Here is a 21,421-nt window from a genome sequence, read left to right as displayed (position 1 = left end):
AGGAGGTAGTCACTAGCTTCAGTCCACACTCAACAGGAGGGGGTCAACAAAGGATGTGAATCCCGGGAGGCAGGATCCCTCCTGCCATCCCAGAGGCTGCCTATCACAGTGCATATGTATGTTGTTGTTTGTTTTTCAGAGACCAGGTCTCACTTTGTCATCTAGGCTGTAGTGCAGTAGTGTGATCGTAGCTCACTGCCACCTCAAATTCCTGAGCTCAAGCAATCCTCCCATCTCAGCCTCCCGAGTAGCTCGGACTAGAGGCGCATGCCACCACACCCAATTTTTTTTTTAAATTTTTGTAGAGACATGGTTTTGCCATGTTGCCCAGGCTGGTCTTGAACTCCTGGCCTCAAGCCATCCTCCCACCTCAGCCTCCCTAAGTACTGGGATTAGTAGATGTGAGCTACCACACCCAGCCCACAGTATCTATGGATTTTTAAGTTACTTAGTGTGACACACTATTAGTATAAAGGAACTCTTGTGTGTGGCTATTAAGAATAAAAATGGTTTTTAGTGTACCTTTTAGCTTGAATGTATATTTTGTGTTTGCATATTTTCTCTAGAATGGGATGTGATTAGATCTGCCTTTCTTTTCTTTTTTAAGACTGTGAATGAAAGCTGGAATGCCTTAGCAACCCCATCAGATAAGCTGTTTTTCTGGAATTCCAAATCTACATATATCAAATCACCACCATTCTTTGAAAACCTGGTATGGCTTTTTATTTTTTAACAAAATGAATTCTTTGAAGGATTTCTTTCCTAATCATATCTACTTTATTACCCCATACTCTTGCTTTGACTACCCATTTTATTAAAACCTTTGCAAACCCAAGCAGATATTGGCAGGGAAAGTGTTGGGAGGCTGGGATATTTGGCTACCGTGGGCCTACAGTTTCTCTATGCAGGGGTTCTGCGTGGATGTACGCAGGCACCCTGGTGATCACCTGGACTTAAACCTAGTAGAGTCTGAGGGACTGTTCCAGGAGAACATCCCCACTGCCCACCATAGTGAACCTTATACCCATAAAAACCAGGGACATTGTCCCTGAAACTGATGATCTAGAAGTTTATGCCCTCCTGGTGGGTCACTGTGGGAAGGGGATGCAGTAGAAGTCAGGATTCCAGTTGTCCTCAGGATCTGAGGAGTTCTAGGGATGTGAAGAGAGAGAATGTCATTTGCAGCTGCATTACTGTTGCTTTTGAGGGGATATTGCCAGTACTTGACCTTTTCTTCAAGATTGAGATATGAATGTTTTGAGTAAATTCACCTTACTTTTCTTAGCATCTTTGATAAAAACTAGAACACTAGAATTTTCTGTGCATTGCTGTGGAACTGTCATCTGGTTCAGGTCCATGGGCCACCATCGTTGAGACTGATCTGGTAACTTGTTTGAGAAAACCTGGGCCAATGCTGACTTTTTGTATTCTTTGCTAGACTTTGGATCTTCAGCCCCCTAAATCTATAGTGGATGCCTATGTGCTGCTAAATTTGGGAGATTCAGTAACAACTGACCACATCTCTCCAGCTGGAAATATTGCGAGAAACAGTCCTGCTGCTCGCTACTTAACTAACAGAGGGTAAGTATGAGTGAGGCAGGAAGGACTAAAGGCAAAAATGGAGTAATGGAGTAAATGAGGCCAGCGTTTCTCTTTTCACCTGGCCCTTTAGAATCAGACTCTTCAGTGTTCACTGAGGCTTAACCCTGGGGTTTAAAAACCAATTGCGTTTTCTGTTTGCTCCTTAACAGCTTCCATGGGAGAAACGATCAACATGTGAATCCCAACAAGGGGAAGGGGAGAGGGACCTAGTGTATCCATTAGGCCCAGCTGTCATCCCTGCCCCCAGGGTGGCTGATCTTTAAAGTACAAGGCTCTGCTCTTAACCTGAGGCAGAGGCAGAACCTGACATGCATTGCCAGGTCCTGGTTGAGAAACCTAATGTTTACAGAGCACTGCTTGGAGGATTTGCAGCTTACTCATCTGTTTATCAGTTCTTCAGTAGTGTGCTGATATTCATAGGTACACCAGTATTATCAACTACTATCTCATAGATTAATATTACTCGAGGTCAGTGGTTCCCCAGTCTGAGTTTCCACGAGAATCATGTGAGGAGTTAAAAATTCCTGGTTCCTATCCCCATCTCCTGAATCAGCTCTTTCAGCGATTTGCCAGAGCAAATTTGAGGAACAGAATCCAAATGCCTTTTTTCTATTGATTTTTGACCCCTTTTGAGGCATGAACACTTCAGAGAATTGAATGAAAGCAAATCTAATGCCTTCCCAGAAAAATGCACATACCCACAACATTTTGGATAGTTTCAAGGATTCCAAGACATACTCACCTGCTCCTGAAGCCCATTAAACTCAGTCCTTAAATTCAATCTAACCATTAATTAAATCATATTAACACATCCACCCCCTAGTATTTTAAGGAACAGCTCAGTGAACTGATCACTGTGTTAATTGTAAGGTATGTTTCCTGACACTGCAAAGTTTCCTTTCACTGAGGGCCCACAGACAAGATTTCCTCTGGTTTGGGGACCAGAAATAACTGTTCTGCCTCTTTGGCACTGCTTTGATTTTTCTCTCATGGAAGTTGTAAGTTATGGTGCCAGTTGTGTGCCTTTGCATTGAGTTCCTGATAACTCAGGGACAAATTTGAAACTATTTCTGGTTACTTTATGGAATGTATTTTGTGTTTCCCCCTATTTGTGGCTCCATCTGATTTGCCTGCCGTAATTCTTTGCTTTCATTTTCTCACTTATTTTTAATTTTAGCTCTTTATCTTATATGAAGCTTTATAGGCTACCCTACTAACAAATAAAATATCTTTTTAAGATTTCCTTCTTATTTTCCTAACCAGATTTGAAAGACAGTTAACCCAAGAGAATACTGAGTTATGCCTCTCACTACCCCTTCTCACCTCTCTCTGTTCTCCGTTGAAGCTTTGGGGACAGCTTTTATGCCATGGAGAACAATGCTTAGGAGATTTAGAGAAATAGCCAGGTCTATGTTTTTGTTTGTTTGTTTGTTTGTTTGTTTGTTTTTCTTTTCTTGGTGTAAGCTAAGGTTAATCTTTGCTTGCTTCACTAAGCCAGCTCCTTTCTTGCTTGCATCCTTAGCCTAACTCCACGAGAATTTAACTCCTATGGCTCCCGCCGAGGTAATGACGCCGTCATGGCACGGGGAACATTTGCCAACATTCGCTTGTTAAACAGATTTTTGAACAAGCAGGCACCACAGACTATCCATCTGCCTTCTGGGGAAATCGTGAGTATTGTCTTCCGCTTCCTGCAGACACTAGCATTTGTCAGCCTTGGTGGAGGTTGGATATTTACAGTTACTCGTCTTTTGGTTTTAGTTTTTCTTCACAGCTCCATCCTACCTCAGACTAACTACAGTCCTCCTTGCCAGGTGTCTATATGCATAGAATCTATCACTGACAAATTCAAACCTTTTCTTGTTGCTTAAAGATTCTAAACTGTGGTTTCACCGAGTCTCGTTTCTTAGGAATTGAGCTTTGAGTGAAATTTCATTTAAACTATTTGAAGGGGAAATACCGGGTTAAATTAAAGGGTATTGATCAAGAAGTGTTATTGTATGACTTTATTGGCATGTAATTTAATTCGTCTAGTCCACATGAAAAGAAGGAGTAGAGAGGCGCTTGGAGGTGTGTTTTGGTGCTAATGGGAGCACCATGGTCAGTGTGTTGCAGCAGGGACTGTTTGTTCCCAGCTCTGTGTTATAGTAGCTGTGGGGCCTTGAAGTTATTTCCATCTCCGAGCCTCGTTTTTCTCACCTGTGAAGTAAAAATACTACCTACCTTGGAAGAAAGCTGTGAGGCTTAAAATGGAATGAAATAGAAAATCTAGCATAGATTCTGGTGCATGTCATAGGTCCTTAGTGTCACTTCCCTTCCCAGTGAGTGCTGTGAAATTGCCTGTAAACCGTTTAACTTATTTGAGAAATAACCCTGCCGACTTATTTTAAAATAATAATAGCTAATATGTCTGCGGCACTTAACCACATTCCAGGTGTTCTCCTAAGCTCTTTGCATATATTGATTTATATAATGCTCATAACAACCCCTTGAAGTAGGTACCATGATTATCTGTGCTTTAAATTGAGAACTGAAGCATAAAGAAGTCGTATTACTCGTTTAGGTCACACAGTGGAAAAGCTGAAATTAAAACCCAGCAAGTCTGGCTCAAGTCAGTGCCCTTTACCACCACACGTACTGCCTCACTCGTAACTGATTGTATTTTTGTAACACAAACGCGTTCTTTAGAGATAAGCATTGATAACCAGGACCTAGCACAGCAGATGCTTGTTCAATGAATAGCAGAGGTTACAGAATATTAAATGAAAAAAGTTACATGTTGAATGATGGAATACCCGAGAGACCAAGGGGAAAGACTTGTAGTTATAGACTTTGGGGGACCCCTAATAAATGTCACAGTGTACCACACTCATTTACAAGCCCTGTTTGACATAGAACTTCTAGTCAGATGTCTAGAGCCTCATCTTAAATGAGACAGAATAAAGGATGAATAGACATTTGAGCCAAGACTTGAACAGGGGCATGGGGGGGGTGCAAAAAGTAAAAGAAAAAAAATTATATCCTTAGAGAAGAGTTCATTTTCTGTTGCTATGAAATAACAATCAGAAGACAAGAAAATGTTTTAAATTTACAAAGAAAATTCAAAGGAGAAGTTGATTGGTTGAGAACATTTCCTAGAATATGTAACAGAAAGATAAGAGAAAAAAATGTAAGAACTGAACTCAGGAGGCCCTAACACCTGCCTAAATAGAAGTGTTCGAAAGAGAACCAAAAAAATGCAAGAGAGGAAATTATTTCAAAACAAAACGAAAAACTACGAGTAAAATTTCTCCAACTGAATGGTCTGAGAATCCAGATTGAAAAGGCCAACTGAAGTCCCATCTAAATAATTTTAAAACTCACTCCAAGTTATATCATTGTGAAATTAAGAGCAACAAAAGGAGAAATCTCAATGTTTCCAGAGAAAAACAGCTTACATGAAACAACAGGAAATAAGACGTGTTCCAGACTTCTTGATGCTAGAAACTTAGACTGAGGAAAATGATTTGCATCCTAAAATCTACGCCCATCAGATCACCAGTCAAGTGCACTTAAAGTAATGACACATTCAGATATTCAAAAGCTTAAAAAATAGCCCTCAATACCTTCCTTAGGAAGCTACTTGGCAACGTGTTTCACCAAAATGAGGGAGTAAATCAAAGGGGAAGACATAGGATCCAGATGAAGGGAATCCCCAGGATGCTGGTGAAGGAAGAGTCCTCTGTAACAGGAATGCAGCAAGCCCAGAGAGCAAGCAGTCGGCCCAAGTTGGAACAGGACTGAGAGCTCCAGGAATGATAGCTCCATGACAGAGATTTTAAAATGGTAAATTGCCTAATGTGTTTGAATGTCTTTAAAGGTGATTTGTACTGCAGGGCTTAATTAATGGGTAAGGACATAGAAACAGGAAAAACATAGAAAAAATGAAAATTACTGACTCCAGTGAAACATGTCTTAAATCACCAAGAAAAGGAAATCGTAGTACATTACCTGGCTCAGCTGTAAATAGTATTTACATCATCATAATCATGCAAACACCAAATGCTGACTTACCAAAAGAACTGTATCGGGAGGTTGGGGAGAAGGGAAATGTGTGGAAGAGGAGAGATTGTTAAGAAAAGTAAATCCTCAAAGTAGGAAATTGACAGATAATTTTTTAAAAATGGAGAAATCAAAAACTAGTAGTTTAAACATAATACGTAGAGATACACAGGCACAGTGACAGAAGAAAGAGCTAAATGCTGTGTTCTCTTTAGACGAGCATAAGAGTGCAGGGAGCTGTTTCTTTCTAAGCTGTCGATGGCTCTCAGCATGGCGCGTTTAATAGAAAAGTCAGGAGACCTGAGTTCTAGACCTGCTTAGTCCCTCTGATCTTGGGTAACATGACGTGCTTTGCCATGAGATTGTCAACTTTGCAGTACTTTTTAAAGCACACACTTTCACATTTTTAATACCCAAAGCTATAATCTCTGAAAATACCAGATAAGTTGTTTCTTTCTGGTCTTTGAAAGGATCCAGACAATTCAGTTAGACAGAAGAAGGTTTTCACCATTTCTGTGACAGTTTCTATATTTATGAGTTCTGTCTAGCTGAAGACATACAGAATCCTATCCACATTTAGGTAATGCCATGTGAAATTAACCACAGGTTCCATCAGTACACCAAAATACGAATTTGTGAAAATCTGTTTGAGAGTTTTCTGTAGCTCCTGTCTCTCCTTTGAGGAATTTTATCTTAGGACTTACATAGCCAGGAAAAATAATGGTACTGCTCAATCAGCAGAGATGATACCATGTCTTTGTAAAGTCTCAGTTCAGTGAGATATTCAGATTTCCTATGAGAAAACAAATCTATTTGTGTAAGATGTTTCTCATGTACTAAAATATTAATCTTTTTCTACCTTTTATTTACTTGGGCTTCCATTGCATTTGTAGCATCTCTTCCCTTGACCTTCAAGAAGAAAGGTGACTAATAAAAGTTTGTGTTTTATATAATTTCAGAACATGTTACCTTCTTTGTGTTTTCCTACCTTTTACAACTGACCTCAGTGAGTTTCTGATATCAAGTCAAAATTAATGTTTAGGTCGGATTCTGTTTTTTGAGTTTTAAAATAATTTAGTCAATGGAAAAGAAAAAATCTGATCTAGTTTCCTTCTGTCCCCTGATGCCTTAGGATTCCAATGTTTTTATAAAACCAACAACAATTAGGCATTTCTGTCAAAAGAATATAAAATGGTTTTTAAGAATACAAAATTTAAGGCCAGGTGCAGTAGCTTAAGTGCCTGTAATCCCAGCACTTTGGGAAGCCAAGGTGGGAGGATCATTTGAGGTCAGGAGTTCAAGACCAGTCTGGCCAACATGGTGAAACCCCACCTCTACTAAAAATACAAAAATTAGCCGGGTGTGGTGGTGTGCGCCTGTAATCCCAGCTACTTGGGAAACTGAAGCAGGAGAATCACCTGAACCCAGGAGGCGGAGGTTGCGGTGAGCTGAGATCGTGCCACTGTACTCCAGCCTGGACGATAGAGCGAGACTCTATCTCAAAAAAAAAAAAAAAATTTATATATATATATATATATATATATTTGGTAGAAGTAGAAAGATCAAGATAATTGGGAATTTATAGACCAGATGTCTGATTGCATGGATTTGGTCATCTGCAGACCCTTCTGGCCCCGCCCTCACCAGGGCTCAGGGGACTTGTGTCCACTCTTTGCCTCTCCTGCATCTGTAAAACTTCCTTTTCTCTTCCTCAGCTTGATGTGTTTGATGCTGCTGAGCGGTACCAGCAGGCAGGCCTTCCCCTGATCGTTCTGGCTGGCAAAGAGTACGGTGCAGGCAGCTCCCGAGACTGGGCAGCCAAGGGCCCTTTCCTGCTGGTGAGTATGAAGCAGCCAGGAGGCAGCTCCCCTCTGAACTGTGAGGGTCCCCAGGCACAAATCCTGTTGCTTTACTTTCCAAGAAGATGTCAAGGAAGAGCAAGCTCAAAAAAGCATGTAGCGTTTATTCCTGGCCTGCTTCTTAGAGCCTCTGGATTTATTTTACTTGGTGAAGGGCCATGCAGAGTTGAACTGGATCTGTCATTGATTAATGAACCTTGGGGGTGTGTCTGTAGAACAGTTTTGGGGTAGGGTCTGTGAAGTCTCTGAAACATATCCAGAAGTGTATACAGATGTCTTTCTTGGGGAGCGGTGTCATGGCTTTTATAACATTCTCAGAGGCTGAGGACCCCAAATTTATTCAAGTACCTTGTTCCAGGTGGATGTCAGGAATAAGCCAGAGCTATTGTATTGTCTGTCAGGTTCACAGAAGAGAAAAGGAGCCTGAACTTTTTCAGTAGTTACTTCGGCAAGAATGCGTTCTAAGTCTCCTGGAAAATTGGGAGAATCACTTTTTACAATTGCTCTTCACTGCCTATGAATATCTGTTTATGGGCTCTCCATGAGAGAGGGAAACTCACCCTGCACATACCCAGGCAGCTCTTTAGAACCTTCCACCATCTCGGGGCTCCACCTCTTGAGGTGTCCCCATGGAAGGGGCCATGCAGGGAGCAGAGAGCTTTTACCTCTTGAGCATTTGCTTGCCCTAAAAGCAGAGAAGAATCGTGCCACCCAGCCTGAATCTTCAGGGTGGGGTAAACATGGCTTACCTGATGTCAATTTAAATCATTTATGGCTTGCAAATTAATGCACTTGGGAAACACTAAGTTCATATCCAGAAGTACAGTAAAAAAAATGTGGCCGTCTGGCAGGCAGTTCTCCAGACATCCAGGCTTCTGAAAATGTCTTTGAACATCACACCTATTATTTTCATTGGTTATTTTGCTCTGAGGAAAATAGAAATGTTCTCTGATTAGTTAGTAGTAGGTCAAAGGCCTGTCTTTTCTGGAAACTACTGAAAAGATCCAGATAATTGCAGAAGAAAAAGGATTTTAGGAAGTGGGTTGGGAGCTGGTAGCCAAAATGCGACCCAAGCAGTCAGCACTCAGGTAGGGAACTCTAAGATCTGATAGAGGATAAGAGAACTGGCCCCCAGGGGTTCTCTGGAGGAGTCCAGACTTTTCTACAGAACCGCTGAGTTCTGGCTGCCCAGGAAGCCATGAGCTCTTCTGTTCTGTAGCTGTCCAGGCTGGGCCACTCAGCCGTGCTGGACTGTACTTACCAGAGAGCAGTGGACAGCTATGATTTACAGCTTCTGAAGCACAGCAGCATGGCCTTTGCACAGAGCTAGTGACATGAATAGGGTGTGTTTAGAAAGCTTTCTACTTCCCCAGAATACATCCACCTATCCCTAAAACCCTAGAAAATATCTACAGCCCCAAAGAATCTGCCCTCTCCCTGTAGCAGTGCTTCGCAAGTTTGGAAACACTTATGGGATTATTATTTTGTTTTAATACCTATGCTTGGATCTCATCTCCAGAGATTCTGGTTTAATTGGTAAGGAGAAAGGCCTGGACATTGGGATTTTAAAAGCCTCCCCTGCTAATTCTGGTATGCAGCAGTGGTTGAGAACCATTGAGCTATAGTTCACGGTTCTCAAAATTATAAGAATCACTAGTCCCCTCCCACCCATGCTCCCTGCAAGACATTCTGATGCAGCAGATCTGGAGTAGTACCCAAGTATCTATGTTTTCAACAAGCTCCTAAAGTGACCCTGGTGTTGGGCAATTAAAAGTGTGCCCTAGATATCAAGAGACCTCTTAGGGTATTTTAATATTATATGACAGTTATTAATTATAATAAACTGATGGGGAGTTCTAGTTAATGGAGTACCTTTCTTTATTGCTGTATATTGCCGATTATAGATTCCCAGTAAAACATACTTTAAGCTTAGTATCAAGACTATATTCAACGCAATTTGGTCTTTGAAGCAGAAAGTATAAAAGCAGTACACAAGAGGTAATTGTTTACTTTATCTGTGGTATGTTCTGAAAGTTGCTTTTTTGATTGAACTTTCTGTGCCTGGTGATACAGCTAAAATAGTGGGAAAAAAATCAAGGGAAAAATTGTATGTTGTTTTGCGATGTGGATTCCAGATACAATGTAAGTTTGCTCAAACATGTTACATCGCTTGTCAGACTCCAGGGTCCAAATACCAGATTCCAGCACTGACTCCCTGGGTAAAGGGGGACAATAAGGGCATCTACATCCCTGGGTTAGTGGAGGGTGGAATGAGAGGAATTATTTAAGTGCTTACATAGTGCCTTTACGTTGTGAGCAATCAGTGAAGACTAGCTGTTGTGTTATTTATCACTAGAGGATAACATTTTATGTAAAATATTAATCGGTACTTACAAATAATTTATGTGTGAGAACGGTTCTAACTTACAAAGTCTTTTGTTTTGTTTTTTTTAACAATCACCAGCTCAAGAAGCTTATAATGTGGGGTAGGGCACAGACCAGTAAATAGACAATTACAAAGCAATATAATAGAAGAAAACACGATGTTATGAGGCAAACATAAGGACCACTAACTGAAGATTAATTACGCCATTTTCTGTCATCCTAGATGTATTCAAGATGTAATTCCCTTTGAGTACAAAGTTAATGTAAAAAAAAAAAAAAAAAAACGCATCATTGTGACCTTCAGTCTAGAAGATGTATGGCAAAATTAGGCTGGAGCATCTTTTTCTCCTGTGATATTAGACATCTGATTTCACTGAAATATAGTATACAATTGCTGGAAATGAGGGCCTATAAAAGTTCATAGAACCAAGTGACTTTTCAAGATATAACAAAGGTAAAAGGTTACTGTCATCACTGTCTATGAATCATCTCATTATCAATATTCTAGACTTGGAAGTAAAATAATAAAAAGCTTTAAGCTTTTTATTAGATAATTAAACAATTCTTTGGTATTTAATACTAATATTTCAGAAATAGAACTCCAGAGTATTTCCAGATTTGCATACACTGACTGATTTTTAGGTTTATCATCCTTCGTTTTATAACGGAAGTGATTTCTTATACATTGATAGAATGTAGTATGATTGTAGTGACTTTTTTTACTCTGACATTAACTAAAAACATGGTGTAAATTGAGAATTATAGAGGTAGCAAGGCAAAGGTTACAAAATATATGCAAACATTTTTGTTTATTTGTATGCTGTATTTCATTGTTGTGTTTACTTTTTATTATTATACTTTAAGTTCTGGGGTACATGTGCAGAATGTGGAGGTTTGTTACATACATATACATGTGCTGTGGTGGTTTGCTGCACCCATCAACCCGTCATCTACATTATCCTCCTAATGCTGTCCCTCCCATAGCCCTCCACCTGCCAACAGGCCCCGGTGTGTGATGTTCATTCCCCTCCCTGTGTCCATGGGTTCTCATTGTTCAACTCCCACTTATGGGTGAGAACGTGCGGTGTTTGGTTTTCTGTTCTTGTGTTAGTTTGCTGAGAATGATGGTTTCTAGCTTCATCCCTGTCCCTGCAAAGGACATGAACTCATCCTTTTTTATGACTGCATAGTATTCCATGGTGTATATGTGTCACATTTTCTTAATCCAGTCTATCTTTGATGGGCATTTGGGTTGGTTCCACGTCTTTGCTATTGGGAACAGTGCCACAGTAAATATACATGTGCATGTGTCTTTATAGTACAATGATTTATAATCCTTTGGGTATATACCCAGGAATGGGATTGCTGGGTCAAATGGTATCTCTGGTTCTGCATGCTTGAGGAATCACCACACCGTCTTCCACAATGGTTGAACTAATTTACACTCCCACCAACAGTGTAAAAACATTTGTTTCTTCCCACCCTCTCCAGCATCTGTTGTGTCCTGACTTTTTAATGATCACCATTCTAACTGGCATGAGATGGTATCTCATTGTGGTTTTGATTTGGATTTCTCTAATGACCAGTGAGGATGAGCATTTGTTCATATGTATGTTGGCTGCATAAATGTCTTTTGATTAGCCCTTTGTCAGATGGATAGATTGCAAAAATTTTCTCCCATTCTTTAGGTTGCCTGTTCACTCTGATGATAGTTTTTTTTTTTTTCTTTCTTTTTTTTTTTTATTATTATTATACTTTAAGTTCTAGGGTACATGTGCATAACGTGCAGGTTTGTTACATATGTATACTTGTGCCATGTTGCTGTGCTGCACCCATCAACTCGTCATTTACATCAGGTATAGTTTCTTTAGCCGTGCAGAAGCTCTTTAGTTTTAATTAGATCCCATTTGTCAATTTTGGCTTTTGTTGCCATAGTTTTGGTGTTTTAGACAAGTCTTTGCCCATGCCTATGTCCTGAATGATATTGCCTAGGTTTTCTTCGGAGGATTTTTATGGTTTCAGGTCTTACGTTTAAGTCTTTAATCCATCTTGAGTTAATTTTTGTATAACGTGTAAGGAAGGGATCCAGTTTCAGCTTTCTGCATATGGCTACCCAGTTTTTCCAACACCATTCATTAAATAGGGAATCCTTTCCCCATTGCTTGTTTTCGTCAGGTTTGTCAAAGATCAGATGGTTGTAGATGTGTGATGTTATTTCAGAGGCCTCTGTTCTGTTCCACTGGTCTATATAATTGTTTTGGTACTAGTAACATGCTGTTTTTATTACTGTAGCCTTGTAGTATAGTTTGAAGTCAGATAGCAGGAAGCATGACGCCTCCAGCTTTGTTCATTTTGTTTAGGATTGTCTTGGCTACATGGGCCCTTTTTTGGTTCCATATGAAATTTAAAGTAGTTTTTTCCAATTCTGTGAAGCAAGTCAATGGTAGCTTGATGTGGATAGCACTGAATCTGTAAATTACTTTGGGCAGTATGGCCATTTTCACAATATTTATTCTTCCTATCCATGAGCATGGAATGTTTTTCCATTTGTTTGTGTCCTCTCTTATTTCCTTGAACAGTGGTTTGTAGTTCTTGAAGAGGTCCTTCACATCCCTTATGAGTTGTACTCCTGAGTATTTTATTCTCTTTGTAGCAGTTGTGAATGGGAGTTCATTCATGATTTGGCTGTTTGTCTATTATCAGTGTATAGGAATGCTTGTGATTTTTGCAGATTGGTTTTGTATCCTGAGACTTTGCTGAAGTTGCTTATCACCTTAAGGAGATTTTGGACTGAGGCAAAGGGGTTTTCTAAATATACAATCATGTCATCTGCAAACAGAGACATTCCTATTTCAATACCCTGTATTTCTTTCTCTTGCCTATTTCCCTGGCCAGAACTTCCAATACTGTGTTGAATAGTAGTGGTGAGAGAGGGCATCCTTGTCTTGTGCCAGTTTTCAAAGAGAATGCTTCCAGTTTTTGCCCATTCAGTATGGTATTGACTGTGGGTTTGTCATAAATAGCTCTTACTATTTTGAGATATGTTCCATCAATACCTGGTTTATTGAGAGTTTTTAACATGAAGGGCTATTGAATTTTGTCGAAGGCCTTTTATCTATCTATTGAGATAATCATGTGGTTTTTGTCTTTGGTTCTGTTTATGTGATGGATTACATTTATTGAATTGTGTATGTTGAACCAGCCTTGCATTCCCGGGATGAAGCCGACTTGATCATGGTGGATAAGCTTTTTGATGTGCTGCTGGATTTGGTTTGCCAGTATTTTGAGGATTTTTGCATTGATGTTCATCAGGGATATTGGCCTGAAATTTTCTTTTTTGTTGTGTGTCTGCCAGGTTTTGGTATCAGGATGATGCTGGCCTCATAAAATGAGTTAGGGAGGAGTCCCTCTTTTTCTATTGTTATTGTTAGGAATAGTTTCAGAAGGAATGGTACCAGCTCCTCTTTGTACCTCTGGTAGAATTTGGCTGTGAATCCGTCTGGTCCTGGGCTTTTTTTGGTTGGTAGGCTATTTATTACAGCCTCAATTTCAGAACTTGTTATTGGTCTATTCAGGGATTCAACTTCTTCCTGGTTTAGTCTTGGGAGGGTGTATGTGTCCAGGAATTTATCCATTTCTTCTAGATTTTCTAGTTTATTTGCATAGAGGTGTTTATAGTATTCTCTATACTGGTACTTTGTATTTCTGTGGGATCACTGGTGATATTTCCTTTATCATTTTTTATTGCATCTATTTGATTCTTCTCTCTTTTCTTCTTTATTAGTCTGGCTAGCAGTCTGTTTTGTTGATCTTTTCAAAAAACCACCTCCTGGATTAATTTTTTGAACAGTTTCTAGTGTCTCTATCTCCTTCAGTTCTGCTTTGATCTTAATTATTTCTTGCCTTCTGCTAGCTTTTGAGTTTGTTTGCTCTTGCATCTCTAGTTCTCTTAACTGTGATGTTAGGATGTTGATTTTAGAACTTTCCTCTTTCTCTTATGGGCATTTAGTGCTATAAATTTCCCTCTACACACTGCTTTAAGTGTGTCCCAGAAATTCTGGTACATTGTGCCTTTGTTCTCATTGGTTTCAAAGAACATCTTTATTTCTGCCTTCATTTCATTTTTTACCAGTCATTCAGAAGCAAGTTGTTCAGTTTCCGTGTAGTTGTGTGGTTTTGAGCGAGTTTCTTAATCTTGAGTTCTAATTTGATTGCACTGTGGTCCGAGAGACAGTTTGTTATGATTTCCATTCTTTTGCATATGCTGAGGAGTGTTTTACTTCCAATTATGTAGTCAGTTTTAGAAAAAGTGCGATGTGGTGCTGAGAAGAATGTATATTCTGTTGATTTGGGGTGGAAAGTTCTGTAGATGTCTATTAGGTCAGCTTTGTCCAGAGGTGAGTTCAAGTCCTGAATATCCTTGTTAATTTTCTGTCTTGTTGATCTATTATTGCCAGTGGGGTGTTAAAGTCTCCCACTATTATTGTGTGGGAGTCTAAGTCTCTTTGTAGGTCTCTAAGAACTTGCTTTATGTATTGGGTGCATATATATTTAGGATAGTTAGCTCTTCTTGTCACATTGATCCCTTTACCATCATGTAATGGCCTTGTCTCGTTTGATCTTTGTTGGTTTAAAGTCTGTTTTATCAGAGACTAGGATTGCAACCCCTGCTTTCTTTTGCTTTCCATTTGGTTGGTAAATCTTCCTCCATCCCTTTATTTGGAGTCTATGTGTGTCTTTGCACTTGAGATGGGTCTTCTGAATACAGCACACTGATGGGGTCTTGACTCTTTATCCAATTTTGCCAATCTATGTCTTTTAATTGGGGCATTTAGCCCATTTACATTTAAGGTTAATATTGTTATGTGTGAATCTGATCCTGTCATCATGATGTTAGCTGGTTATTTTGCCCGTTGATGCAGGTTCTTCATAGCATTGATGGTCTTTACAATTTGGTATGTTTTTGCAGTGACTGGTATCGGTTGTTCCTTTCCATGTTTACTGCTTGCTTCAGGAGCTCTTGTGAGGCAGGCCTGGTGGTGACACAATCTCTCAGCATTTGCTTGTCTATAAAGGATTTTATGTCTCCTTCACTTATGAAGCTTAGTTTGGCTGGATATGAAATTCTGGGTTGAAAATTCTTTAAGAATGTTGAATATTGGCCCCCATTCTCCTCTGACTTGTAGGGTTTCTGTAGAGAGATCCATTGTTAGTCTGATGGGCTTCCCTTTGTGGGTAACCTGACCTTTCTCTCTGGCTGCCCTTAACATTTTTTCCTTTGTTTCAACCTTGGTGAATCTGACAATTATGTGTCCTGTTGAGTATCATTGTGGTGTTCTGTGTATTTCCTGAGTTTGAATGTTGGCCTGCCTTGCTAGGTTGGGGAAGTTCTCCTGGATAATATCCTGAAGAATGTTTTCCAACTTGGTTTCATTCTCCCTGTCACTTTCAGGTACACCAGTCAAACATAATTTGGTCTTTTCACATAGTCCCATATTTCTTGGAGGCTTTGTTCGTTTCTTTTCACTCTTTTTTCTCTAATCTCTGATATATTTTCTTGATCGATTCAGCTATTGATACTTGTATATGCTTCACAAAGTTCTCATGCTGTTTTTCAGCTCCATCAGGTCATTTATATTCTTCTCTAAACTGGTTATTCTAGTTAGCAATTCATCTAACCTTTTTTCAAGGTTCTTGGCTTCCTTGCATTGGGTTAGAACATGCTCCTTTAGCTTGGAGGAGTTTATTAGTACCCACCTTCTGAAGGGTACTTCTGTCAATTTGTCAGTCTCATTCACTCTCTAGTTTTGTTCCCTTGCTGGCGAGGAGTTGTGGTCCTTTGGAGAAGAGCCATTCTGGTTTTTGGAATGTTCAGCCTTTTTGCACTGGTTTCTCCCCATCTTTGTGGATTTATTTACCTTTGGCCTTTGATGTTGGTGACTGTCGGATGGGGTCTCTGAGTGGATGTCCTTTTTGTTGATGTTGATGCTATTCCTTTTTGTTTGTTAGTTTTCCCTCTAACAGACCCCTCAGCTGCAGGTCTGCTGGAGTTTGCTAGAGGTCCACTCCAGACCCTGTTTGCCTGGGTATCACCAGCAGAGGCTGCAGAACAGCAACAATTGCTGCCTGTTCCTTCCTCTGGAAGCTTCATCCCAAAGGGGCACCCACCAGCTGCCGGCCAGAGCTCTTCCAGTCAGGATACACGGTCAGGGACCCACTTGAGAAGGCAATCTGGCCTTATCAGAGCTCGAATGCTGGGCTGGGATAACCGCTACTCTCTTCAGAGCTGTCAGGCAGGGACATTTAAGTGTGCTGAGGCTGCGCCCACAGCCACCCCTTCCCCTAGGTGCTCTGTCCCAGGGAGATGGGGGTGTTGTCTATAAGTGCCTGGCTGGGGCTGCTGCCTTTGAGATGCCCTGCCCAGGGAGGAGGAATCTAGAGAGGCAATCGGCCATGCTGAGCTGTGGTGGGCTCCACCCAGTTTGAGACTTTGTTTACACTGAGGGTAAAACCGCCTACTCAAGCCTCAGCAATGTCCAATGCCCCTCCCCCTACCAAGCTCAAGCATCCCAGGTTGACCTCAGACTGCTGTGCTAGCAGCAAGAATTTCAAGCCAGTGGATCTTAGCTTTCTGGGCTCCTTACCGGTGTGGGACCCGCCAAGCCAGGCACTGGAGGGAATCTCCTGGTCTGCCAGTTGCAAAGGCCATGGGAAAAGTGCAGTATCAGGCCGGACTGCACCATTCCTCCCGGTACAGCCTCTCATGGCTTCCCTTGGCTAGGAGAGGGAGTTTCCTGACCCTTTGTGCTTCCTGGGTGAGGCAACGCCCCAACCCACTTGGGGTCACCCTCTGTGGGCTGCACCCACTGTCCAACCAGTCCCAATGAGATGAACTGGGTACCTCAGTTGGAAATGCAGAAATCACCTGCCTTCTGTGTTGATCTCACTGGGAGCTGCAGACTGGAGCTGTTCCTATTCGACCATCATGCCAGCTCTCTCACAGAGTCTTTTGTAAATCTGTATATCCGAAGAAAAGATTGGAACTGTGTCTAAACTACTGCTTTTATTCATCAGGGAATCAAAGCTGTCCTGGCCGAGAGCTATGAGCGCATTCACCGCAGTAACCTGGTTGGCATGGGGGTGATCCCACTTGAATATCTCCCTGGTGAGAATGCAGATGCCCTGGGGCTCACAGGGCAGGAACGATACACTATCATTATTCCAGAAAACCTCAAACCACGAATGAAAGTTCAGGTCAAGGTAAGCTGGAGCCTCTATGCCAGGCCCCATCAAAAGGGGTCCCCTTGTTTGTAACCAGTCTTGTTAGAAGGAAATTAGTGAGGTTTGGAAGGTAAAAAAAAAAAATCACTCAGTAGGACTGCATTAGACTTAGGAGGCCTACTAGCACCTTTTCTATGGATGATGCCTATGGATTTATTAATTTCTCTGTTTATTCATAGAGTTATCCTCAGTTCCATTCTTACCTCCCACCCCCTACTGTACCCTGTTCCCGGTCTCACTCAGCCCAGAGGCAGAAGATCATGATGGAGCTCAGGAATGTTACATTTCACATTCCCTAAAACATTTCACTATAAAAATGTGAGCAACAGATATACTCACTCCTCCCTAAGCCTGCCCATAGGCACCAGGCTTTGATTAGCCCAAGAGTAAAACTGACAGATCCCTAGGCAAGGTAAAGATAAAGTACCCAGCACCAGGTCCCAGGGGGGATTCGGTGTCTGTGTCTCAGATAAGCAGGTGGGCCAGCTGCCTAAGGGACAACCTTAATGAAATCTCTGCTGATTGGATATTCCGTCGACAGGGAGCCCCCAGAGGTTTAGAAAATATCACCCCAAGGATATTAATAGCTACTGCCCTGAGAGGCTATTTCTAGTTCTTAGATGCCTCTCCCCTCCAATCATTTGCAGTCTGCGTGATTCTTTTTTTTTTTTTTTTTTTTTTTGAGACGGAGTCTTGCTCTGTCCCCCAGGCTGGAGTGCAGTGGCGCCATCTCGGCTCACTGCACGCTCCGCCTCCTGGGTTTACACCATTCTCCTGCCTCAGCCTCCCGAGTAGCTTCGCCCGGCTAGTTTTTTTTTTGTGTTTTTAGTAGAGACGGGGTTTCACCGTGTTAGCCAGGATGGTCTCAATCTCCTGACCTTGTGATCCGCCCGCCTCGGCCTCCCAAAGTGCTGGGATTACAGGCTTGAGCCACCGCACCCGGCCTGCAGTCTGCGTGATTCTTAAACTTTAATGGGCAAAGCAGCCTCCCAGGGATCTTGCTGAAATGCATCTTCTGATTTAGTGGGTCTGTGCTGGGGCCAGCAGCCTTACATGTCCCCATGTGCTGCTGGTGTTGCTGACGTGTGGACCACACCTGAGGGGCAGGCTGGGCAGAATCTCCTCTGAACAGAGCTGTCTCGCCGCCTCCCTCAGTGATTCTTCTGTTTCTTTGTGCCGCAGCTGGATACTGGAAAGACTTTCCAGGTTGTCATGAGGTTCGACACTGATGTGGAGCTCACTTACTTCCTCAATGGGGGCATCCTCAACTACATGATCCGCAAGATGGCCAAGTAGGAGACCTGCACTTGGTGCTGCGCGCAGGGAGGAAGTCGCACCACCAGCCAGCCCAGGCCCTGGTGGAGAGGCCTCCCCGGCTGCCTCTGGGAGGGGTGCTGCCTTGTAGATGGAGCAAGTGAGCACCAGGGTTTTGGTGCCAATCCTGCAGGCACAAAACCAGAAGTTTCTACATTCTCTATTTTTGTTAATCTTCTCTTTTTCCAGAATTTGGAAGCTAGAATGGTGGGAATGTCAGTAGTGTCAGAAAGAACCAAGCTTGTCTTTAAAGTTACTGATCACAGGACATTGATTTTTCACTATTTCCTATTAATCTTCAGCTGAACACAAGCAAACCTTCTCAGGAGGTATCTCCTACCCTCTTATTGTTCCTCTTACCCTCTGCTCAATGAAACCTTTCTCTTGAAGGTCATTTTCCTTTCTATATTATACCAGTGTTAACTGACATGGATAGATACGAACTTTTCACACTTCAAATCAGAGCAGTGATTCTCTCTTCTCTCCCCTTTTCCTTCAGAGTGAATCATCCAGACTCCTCATGGACAGATCAGGCGTTGAAGTTTTTTTGATTATGTACCTTTTGATAGATCCACATAAAAAGAAATCTGAAGTTTTCTTTTACTATCTTTTCATTTATCAAGCAGAGACCTTTGTTGGGAGGCGGTTTTGGCAGAACACATTTCTAATTTGAATGAAATGAAATCTATTTTCAATGAAAACATGTTGACTTTGAGTTTTGCTGTGTTTGTGGCTGGAATTTGGGACATTTAGTGCAGAGTGAATCTCAGACTATGTCATTAGGAAGCCTGAACAACCTTCATATTCTCCCATTTTTACAACTCTATCAGAATTGTACAGGTATAATGGAAATGTTTAGGAACCATTATGCTCTACCCTGTTTGGGAGCAGACAAGAGGGAAGAGTAGCCTGCTAGCAGTAGCAATGATGTGAGTACGTAAGGAAAAGCAGATGATCAGTTTTTAGTGCCCTGAAGTTTATCTGCTCATTTTTACCCCTGTAGTCGTTTCTGGGCATGTCTTAGTTTGCTTGGGCTGCTATAATGTAATACCATAGCCTGAATGGCTGAAAAGAATAGAAATGTATTTTCTCACAGTTATGGAGGCTGGAATTCTGAGATCAAAGTTCTAGCCACTTCATTTTCTGGTGAGGACACTCTTCCTGGCTTACAGATGGCCACCTTCTTGCTTGTTCTCACATGGCATTTCTTTGGTTTGTGCCTGGTGGGAGAGAGAGAAAATGGGCTCTCCCATGTCTCTTCTTACAGCAACACTAATTGTATTGGATCAGGGTTCCACTCTTAGGGAGACCCAGGAAAGCTGGCGGTATAACTTGGTTCAAGTCCAAATGGCCTAAGAACCTGGAGGGGCATGGGGAATGCTGGTGTAAGTCCCAGAGTCTGAATGCCCAAGAACCAGCAGGAGCTGTGATGTCCAGGGACAGGAGGGCAGGATCTTTGTAACAAATTTTTTATGTCAAACTTAGCACTCAGGGGATATGGCCTGGCCATCACAACATCTGGAATCTAATCCTTTTTCTACTTCTCACCAGATGAGGGATCAAGACAGGTTATTTAGCATCCCTGCACTTGCGGTCCTGGGGATCTTATTTATATTAATAAAAAAAAATTACAAACAGCCAGGCACGGTGGCTCACACCTATAAAGCACTTTGGGAGGCTGAGGCGGGTAGATCATCTGAGGTCAGGAGTTCTAGACCAGCCTGGCCAACATGGTAAAACCCTGTCTCTACTAAAAATACAAAAATTAGCCAGGTATGGTGTCGGGCGCCTGTAATCCCAGCTACATGGGAGGCTGAGGCGGGAAAATTGCTTGAACCCAGGAGGCAGAGGCTGCAGTGAGCCGAGATCATGCCATTGTACTCCAGCCTGGCTACAAGAGCAAAACTCCATCTAAAAAAAAAAAAAAAAAAAATACAAACAGAACTCCATTATACAAAAAGCCTGTGATCCTCATGTTAGGATCAGTCCTAGAATAAAAACACTAAGAATGGCTGAGGAAACAGACCTCCACCCTCTTAGCTCTCCATTACTGAGCAGCTGGGGAGCTGTCTTGATCCCCACATTCAGTGGCTCCTATGGTCTGAATGTTTGTATCCTCCCAAAATTCACGTGGTGAAACCTTAACCCCCTAGGTGATGGTAATAGAAGCTGGGGCCTTTGGAAGGTGATTAGATCATGGTGGTGAGGCCCTCATGGATGGGGGTAGTGCCTTAAAAGAGGCTCAAGTTAGAGACCCCCTCATTTCTTCTACCATGGGAGAACACAGCAAGAAAGTACCATCTGTGAACCAGAAAGTGGGTTCTCACCAGATACTGAATCTGCCAGTGCTTTGAACCTAGACTTTCGGCCAGAACTGTGAGGAATGTCTATTGTTTATAAGGCACCCAGTTCATATTTAGTTACAGCAGCCCAACCAAAGACTGTGGTTATGAGGAAACAGATTCTTGTGGCTAGACTAGTGGCTAGACTAATGGAATTGGGTCCCTTACCTCCAAGTATACCTTCTGTCTTTTCAGTAAAAATATCTTTGCCAGACACAGTGGCTCATGCCTATAATCCCAACACTTTGGGAGGCCGAGGCTGGAGGGTTGCTTGAGCCCAGAAGTTTGAGACCAACCTGGGCAACACTTTACAAAAAAAAATTAATTAATTAAATCAGCCAGGTGTGCACCTGTGGTCCCAGCTTTTGAGGAGGCTGAGGTGGGAGGACCACTTGAGCCTGGGAGGTCGAGGCCATGATTGTTCCACTGCACTCCAGCCTGGGCAACAAAGTGAGACCCTATCACCCCCCTGGAAAAAAAAAAAAAAAGGTATCTTGGCCAGTGTCTCAACCTTACCCACTAACAAGCCTAAATAAACGAACTTCTTTTACCTGGTTCTTTAAGGGCTGGTCGTCTTACTATCCAAATGAAAAATAT

General features: G+C 41.9%; 1 protein-coding gene across 2 annotated transcripts in view; it reads left to right on the top strand.

Moving 5' to 3' along the window:
* The window catches only part of ACO1 (aconitase 1), a 68,727-nt gene extending 49,544 nt beyond the window's left edge, over positions 1 to 19,183 (top strand). For both annotated transcript variants that reach the window (XM_050760755.1, XM_050760756.1), the window contains 6 exons: positions 608 to 712; positions 1,439 to 1,581; positions 3,125 to 3,272; positions 7,359 to 7,481; positions 16,962 to 17,147; positions 18,351 to 19,183. In XM_050760755.1, coding sequence (XP_050616712.1) covers positions 608 to 712; positions 1,439 to 1,581; positions 3,125 to 3,272; positions 7,359 to 7,481; positions 16,962 to 17,147; positions 18,351 to 18,464 — 819 coding nt within the window. In that variant the 3' untranslated portion in view covers positions 18,465 to 19,183. The remainder of the gene's footprint in view (positions 1 to 607; positions 713 to 1,438; positions 1,582 to 3,124; positions 3,273 to 7,358; positions 7,482 to 16,961; positions 17,148 to 18,350) is intronic.
* Positions 19,184 to 21,421: the final 2,238 nt, after the last annotated feature.

Source organism: Macaca thibetana, chromosome 15 (genome assembly GCF_024542745.1).
Source record: "Macaca thibetana thibetana isolate TM-01 chromosome 15, ASM2454274v1, whole genome shotgun sequence".
NCBI lineage: Eukaryota > Metazoa > Chordata > Mammalia > Primates > Cercopithecidae > Macaca > Macaca thibetana.
This window is presented reverse-complemented; position numbering and strand designations above follow the sequence as displayed.